Source organism: Oculina patagonica, chromosome 9, assembly GCF_052425735.1.
Source record: "Oculina patagonica isolate OP01 chromosome 9, crgOcupat, whole genome shotgun sequence".
Taxonomy (NCBI): Eukaryota; Metazoa; Cnidaria; class Anthozoa; order Scleractinia; family Oculinidae; genus Oculina; species Oculina patagonica.
Window position 1 is genome coordinate 21,216,261 of NC_135766.1, and position 7,790 is coordinate 21,224,050.

At 38.3% G+C, this 7,790-nt stretch overlaps 1 protein-coding gene across 1 annotated transcript; it reads left to right on the top strand.

Moving 5' to 3' along the window:
* The first annotated feature begins 971 nt into the window (after positions 1-971).
* LOC144666012 (uncharacterized) lies at positions 972-4,044 on the top strand. Its single transcript, XM_078527350.1, has 4 exons — positions 972-1,310; positions 1,902-2,019; positions 2,343-2,434; positions 3,385-4,044. Exons 1-4 carry the CDS (start codon positions 972-974, stop codon positions 4,042-4,044), a joined length of 1,209 nt encoding a protein of 402 aa, XP_078383476.1.
* Positions 4,045-7,790: the final 3,746 nt, after the last annotated feature.

The window sequence follows — 7,790 nt, forward strand, 5'->3', positions numbered from 1 at the left end:
AAAAGAAAATCGAGAATAGACTCTTGACACATATGTTCCCATGTTTTAATCAACATTCAAAGTTTATCTTTTAATTTACTATACCGTTTCCTACTTACGTTTTTTTTTCAACGCCAACATTAATTAAAGTTACGCACAACTTATATGCAAAACTAAATACATCGTTTTACTTGATCTTTCGTTGTCATTCTGCAGTCATAACAAGGACATTTTTGCAGGTTTCAAATGACGCATTTTTCAAATTAACTGACACCAAACTGTCGCAGTTTTCTAGTTTGTTTTCCTTCGCACAACAATGACTAAAACTGGTTATATTGTTTGCATTTGAAGAATAAACTAACTAACCGATGTTATTTTGTAATTATACTGAGCACCGTTAAACGTCAACGTTCCCAAAGACTGTGTGTACCAATAAACCACAGTAAACCTAGTTTTTTTGCCCAAATTTTAAAGCACCTTTCACTGTACATACTGAAAAGGATTAACCCTCGGTGTATATAAACGAGGTATAAATTATTTTCAAAACCAGGGGTATCATCCACGGGCAGTCTGACAGCAATACTCGACGAACAAGAGTAAATCTTGTGCTTTTTAGTACGACTGATGCTTTTCAGTTTGTAATGACCCTAAGCACGGGACTTTGCTACTTCTGTGACGAGGGACCGTAGGAAAAGTAAAGCGAGCTTGGGATCGATGTTGCCTCTTCACATGTAAAGGGTTTCTTTCAAAAGTTTCCGACGCGCACGCCACCCCCCCCCCCCAAAAAAAAACACCTTCCCCTCCCCCGCCATATCACTCCAACAACCAATCAGCCACCACCAAATATTCAGCAGACACGAATAGACCAATTATTGCGTCTTATTTCATCAAACATTTACAATTAGCGCAAGATCGAAACCCCACGTTAAAAATAACTTTTTAAGTCAAGTATTTGGTTTCTCTTTCTACACCGTACCGAATCTCGTTCAGCAATGGACGCGAAAAATGTTTTGTTCATTTTCTTGTTTCAAGGAATGGTAGATATCGCCGTTTTCGCCGCCAAAGAAGACTCTACACCTTCTAGTTCAGCATTCTTCACGACGCGGGAAAATAAGCGGCTTAAAGGCCATGTTGTTAAACGGTTAGAGTCTCCAAGTTTGATATTTTGCAGCCATTCATGCTTGAGAAATTCCTGGTGTACTTCCACAAACTTCAAGGTGCCATCTGACAAGAACAGCAAAGGAACTTGCGAACTGAACAAACACGGGGCCATCGACGCAAACACCAAGTTTCATGATCAAAAAGGAGTTACTTTTTCTATGATGCTTAAGGTAATTTCCTATTTGACTTTGGAATACCCCCTGGCGATCTATTGGGAAGCATTTACAGAGTGTTGTGCAAAAAAATGGATCAGAAAGCTGAAGCTCTCAATAATTTAACTTTTCTTGGTCTAACGCGAATACTTGTACAAATATTAATCGATCGTCTAATTTGTGGTTGCATCAACTATTAGGTCCCATTATAGATAGGTATTTTCCTTTATCAATATAAAGCAAAAATAAAAGCTGTAATGCATCGATAATGCAGGAGTAATGACATAAGCCAACGTCTGAGCCATGTGCAAAGAATAAAAGTATACTGAACATGTGTTTAATACTAATTACTGGGATCACAAAATACTCTTTAACGCACTTTATTTGCAGTTTCTTAGAAGCCCTTGGAACTATGGAATATTTTTCGTCCAAATTATTCAGTTCTCCACATATATACTTGTGTTGCTTCCGTTGTGTGAGAGCGAAAGAAGAAATTAGGAAGGTTCACGGTACGAAGGAGAAAGCGGAAAAAAAGATAAGATCTGTTCGCGTGCGTATTTTTTTCCGCTTCGACATTGATGGGTTTTTGTTTATATCTAAACTTTTCAGGGATGTCTCATGACCGGCTGCCTCAATGGTGGCTCTTGTGTGCCTGATGAAAGGAAAGAAACATTTTCGTGTTCGTGCAAGCTACCTTGGACTGGATATAAATGTGAAGCTAAGATTGGTAAGGAATTGCCAACATTTACTTTTACATTTACAACGCGCGCCTCTCCAAAATATGATTTCGGTTATTGGAATCTAATTTTAAGATCTGAAACAAACGATGTTGGAGATGGCAGGAGGGTTGCAAAAAGGTTTGGACTAACACGAGTTCGTGAAAGTTTCCCAATTCTGCATATGAATCTCTTAGACTAAAAATCATTTTCTTTTCCTTGATAAATAAGAAAAACTACTGACTGTTAAACAGTATTATTAAGAAAGCTGCTAAGAAAATGCTGTGCTGATCGCAAAACAATATTCCTTTTTAATTAATTAATCATCTTTCAGATCCCTCTTCGTGCCATGAACTTCAAATAAAAGCAAAACAGGAATTACCAAATGGAGAATACCTGTTAACAAATGGAAGCATGTCATTTAAGGTAGGTAACATAAAGAATTTGTTGTGAAGAGAAAAGCAACACGAAATCGTATTCCTTTTCAACATAGCGGGCTAAAAACAGACAGACCTGTCAGGCCAACATTAACATTCTCTTCAATTTTTCATGCATTTTTTATTTTACCTTTGGAGATTCTCTTTTCAATACTTGATGACGTCGACGGAGACCTGAATGTTGTTACCTTCTCTTCCTGAATTTGTTCCATAATACATGGATGCGCGGACTTAAGAAATAAAAATATTATATCTCCAAAACCTTGCATCATTTTGTTCTATAAACATACTAAGTGAAGATTTTGACGACCATTTGCCGAAGATTTCTAAAGATTCTCCAATTGTTGTCCGAAGGTCATACGAACGTTTCCGAGCATTCCCGAAAATTTCCGAAGATTCCAAAAAATCACCGAACTTTTCAAAGGATAGTCGAAGACTTGTTAGGAAGAACGAAGGATGTTTCGACTATAGGCCAGATACACAAACATAAATTAAGTCATCGATGTCACCACAGTAGAATTACCATAATTTTACATATGATCAATTACCATTTTTGTCTGGGCTGGAAATCCTTGTAGAACGCTACAGTATTGTGGACTGTATTTTCTTGTTATTGGGTAATCAGGCAGTTTACAATTTTTCTTGTTATTTTAGTTAATATCAATTGGTTTTTTTAATAAACGGACCAGATTTTGAGATGGAAAATTACTGTTTTTTCGAACCCAGGCGATCAATTTGTCATACTCTAATTGAACACCTTGCAAGTAATAAGGAACAACTTGTATCAAACATTGGATGTGTGTGTTATAACTATAGTCCTCCTTCTTCAACAATTCTATAGATGCAGAAAATATTCATCACGCCTTCAGCTTAATTCGCGCGCCCATCATATACAATATTTTTCATGCCTTTAACTTAGCTTTGCTCGTCTTTCATTAGGTGTACTGTCACATGACAAATGACAGCAAAGGATGGACTCTTATTGCCCGATTCTCAAACAGTGACGAAAAGAATTGGATGGATGACACTGGTTACTGGTGGTATGACAAGCAGGTTGCCATGGGAACAACAGCCAGTCCGATAAGTAACACTGACATGATCTCACAGGCCTTTTGGTTGGTCAGCGGTAAAGAGTTAAAGATCACGCGCAGTGATGACCCCAGTCACACTCCTTTGTTACAGACCACAGGTAACTGTTTGGCTGGACAAACATTCCGATCTAAAATCACAAGTTATGGCGACTTTAGAAATGGCAAAGTTTGGGCCAGTAAACAGTGCCTGGGAAGTTGCACGGTTGAATATGGCGGTCAGTACAAGTCAACAGACGGGTTTCAACAGGCTGAATGCAATAGCAACCTCCAAAGCGCCAACAAAATCGGCTTCTGGTGTTACTTGGGCGGTGATGGATCAGTGATGATGATTGGAAGAGGCGGACGTGGTTGCTCAAGTGCTGATCACGGCGTTGGAATAACAGAAACTGACGTTGCTTCTTTTGTTCTCGTTGGAGACTATTATGAAATCGAATACGATTTTGGTTATAGTGCTCTAAAAGGACACGCTCCATCTCAATCGTATTCATTAAATTTATGGATCCGTTGAATTACATCTAACGCGTGCTGTCAGTTCGAATAAATTGAAAGAAGATAAATTGACGACCTTAATTTATGATTACCAGCTCATCTTAAAACTGATTAACATTAACTATAAATAAATTTAATTTGATCTCTACAAACAAACATCGACCACCAGGAATATTGTCCTGATGTACCATCGTAATCTCAAGACTAGATTTAGAAGAATTGTCTGCCAATCAGTAGGGAGAATCAATTTTTCCATCAGTTAAAATTGAATGAGACGTTAGTTGATTTGATCTTTATAGATGAAGGTCCATTTATAGCTTGGCCATATTAGTTTTAAAGTCTGTTTTGCCAGTATACAGAGTTCGCTCGGGTTTGAACAATTTTGGTGAACTCTTCCTGAAGTTGTTACAAAAAATAGCAAATAATGTACGTCCTGCATACTGCAAAGATCAGTTGCTATAGTAACGTTAAGCTCGGACATGTTGTCACGATCATGGGGCAACCGAAAAATCTGAACTGAATGTATGTTACTAACTAAAGCTAAATAAATAACTGATTCAACAAAATGTAATTAATTAATTGATTTTTTTTATTTAGTTAGGTAATTAATAACGTATTAACAACTATGATAATACAATTAATAACAATTGCGGTTCGAAAACGATGTGCATATAATGGCCTTGTATAGATGTTTTAACGCGGAAAGTCACACGCTTCAGTTTAATCTTGTTGGTAAAAAAAAAAGAACATTTGTATTAGTAATCAAATGGTGACGAGTGAAATTAGGCAATAATTTCACGCGCATTTTGTCAAAATGCTTATAATTTCCCGAACCTTTAGGCGAGGGAAATTATTAGCATTTTGACAAAATGCAATTGAAATTATTTCCTAATTTCACGAGTATACCATTTGATTACATTTTAATATCATAGGTGACAAATTACGCTTGCAATCATAGGTTTTCGACTGGTATATTGCATCGCAAACTCTGAGCTTTGAAAAGTTGAAAGCATACATTTTGCTCAAGTTCGCAAGTTTTTTAGTCTTTGAAGAAAACCTTTTAGAGATTCCTTTTTGCTGTTTACAAAAAGTTTCAAAGATAAATTAAACTGTCATTTATTTCTCACATTATGACCGTAGTTTGTCTTGAATGAACTGAAAACGGTGCCCGTGTAAAACGCTCAAAAATCCGCTCGATGCCATTTATGTAATTGGCTTAAATCTAGAAGTCGTTTGGACGTTTTGAAATATAAAATATCATCAAAAGTTTTATTACATGGCCAAGGCTAGCTGGCTAAGATGAAATTCAAGCGAAAATGTACAAAGTTTAAGCTTTAAAACATCTTTTATTACGGACGCCATCTTGCCGCTAACAACGTTGCCATGGCAATTTTATAATTTCACATGTGAAATTATAAATTAACGCTAAAATTTCGCGCCAAAATTAAAGAGTAATTTGTCACCTATGATATTAACATGGTAATCTGCACGTCAGTAAATTTGTTGTAAAACTGCAAATCGAATAAAACTTTACTGTTGAAGCTCACGTATCTGCATTTATCCTTTGACAGATAAGAAGCGCGGTGACCTAATGATTAGAGCGCTGGACATCCGGATCGAGCTAGCGGGTCGGTCTTGGAGTCCTGGTCGGGGCACTGAGTTGTGTTCTTGGGCTTGTAGTGCCTCTTCCCCAACCAGGTGTATAAATGGGTACCGGCGAATTTAATGCTCGGGTTAACCCTGCGATGGACTAATATCCCATCCAAGGGGGAGTAGAAGTACTCACTGGAACGGCGGCTCAAAACATTTCGCATTCATAAGACGGTTACGGTCGGAGATAGGTTGAGTTGTAGGTAGCTCGGTTGAAGATAACCCGGTTTGTGAGAGCAGTACGCCAAATTGATCTGGACCACTTAGAACAAAATTAACCAATCAAAACGCTTACTGAGATCAAAGGATGACGACTTTATTCGTAATCGAACCATTGTGTTGAAGAATACAAACAGTAGTTCTACAAAAAAAATTGAAAACCAACAAAGTTGCGAAAGACGCGAACCTAGCCGGAAACTTTGTTATTTTTTATTCGTTTATTGCATCCTAATTTTCAGCGGTTTTCGACAGTTTCGGCTTGACGGTCACAAAACGTTTTCTTGCAAAATTAACAATTTGGCCCAGGGGGGGGGGGGGGGGGAGAAGGTGTCTCTAAGGAAAATGTTGGTTCAATCATCACTGCCAGTATGACGACACGCTTCGCATGAGCGATATTAAAGATGGCGGGCAAAGCGTCAATCGAGAAATGAGTTAAGAATGGGCATTTTACTCCGTTACCTTCCTTCATTTACTCATGTCAATGATGCAGAGATGTAAGCAAATGCAACCGTCTCTCTTCTGGTATTTTTTGGTAGATCAGACGTTATATTCATTTTTTTAACTCAACTGAAACACCTTCGCAAAGGGTAGAATGATCGATGAAATCTGTAAACAGGTCGAGCTTTCGATGGTCACTGCACGGCGAATTTAATTTTTATTGTAACAGAAATAGGAGGTTTGGTACAGGGTGTACGGTTCTTGATATACGTCCAGTATCAGACTTTCAGCATTCGTGGATTTTCATTATCTTTCCCCTTAAAGGTGAAAATCGGAGCAATCAAGAGGAAAAAGGCGCTACACGGATAATTTCCAGTTGGTCATCCATCCATGTATTAACCCGCCCGACAGGACTTTACTTCAGCCAGGTCGGCTGGAGCCTGCGCTTTCATTGGGTATTATAAAATAACTCTACTCTAGTCTTTATTAATCGGTATATTTTTTTACTACTTGTCTTGCGGCAACGAATCTGAATTCATGTCTATTTCGCACAACACGTTTTTCCTCGTTCAAACCACAATGAAAGCGCTTGCTCAATTCAAACTGGCCAAAGTTAAGGCTTGCCGGGCAGGGTGAAACTTGGATGGGTGCCCGACTCGAAATACCCCGTGTTGTAAGCTTTTCTTTTTGTTTATTTTATTTATTTATTTTTTTTTTTTTGCAGGAGGTATGCAATCAATGAAATTTAAGAGTCGACACGGCAAGGAAAGCCACAAAATACAACAGAACTGCACAGATACCAACAGGAGTACATTATAATAAGCCAATGAATGCGAATAAAAATATATGGAAAAAGAATTTCTACATGAGATCGCGAAGCAGCGATTGGAGTTGTTGACATATTCTGGATAAAAATTATACCTTTGCACTCGAACGGAAAGATATGAAGTTTGGCTAACTCAAACGACACGGAACGACACGGAGATTAAACTTTAATAATCAAGGAGTAAAACCTCCTATTATGAAGCGAATCTGAGAAAAATGTTTGGGTGAAAAGGTGGATGTTTTTGACGGACTTCGCTTGACCTGAAAGCAAAATGGCGGTCCCGCCTTCTGTCCCGTTCAAGAGTTTAAAAAAAAATAACTAAATTACAGGATTACGGGCGCAAAAAAAAAAACAGAAACAGATCATACACACAGACAGGTAAGGCATCAAACCTAACTACTGGGAAGGAATTAGCGAACAATAGCGATATAAGCACTAAAGATAAGCCTTTCTGGACCTCTGTTGTGGCGTACTCACAATTTAATCCCGCTCATCTGACCAAACCGAGGGAATCGCTCGCGTGTTGCCATGTGACGTCATACTGGCAGTGATGAGTCGGTCACGAATAAACAACTGGAAGCAATAGAGTCACCTCCTCCCCCCCCCCCCCCCCTGATTTGGCCACTTTGCAG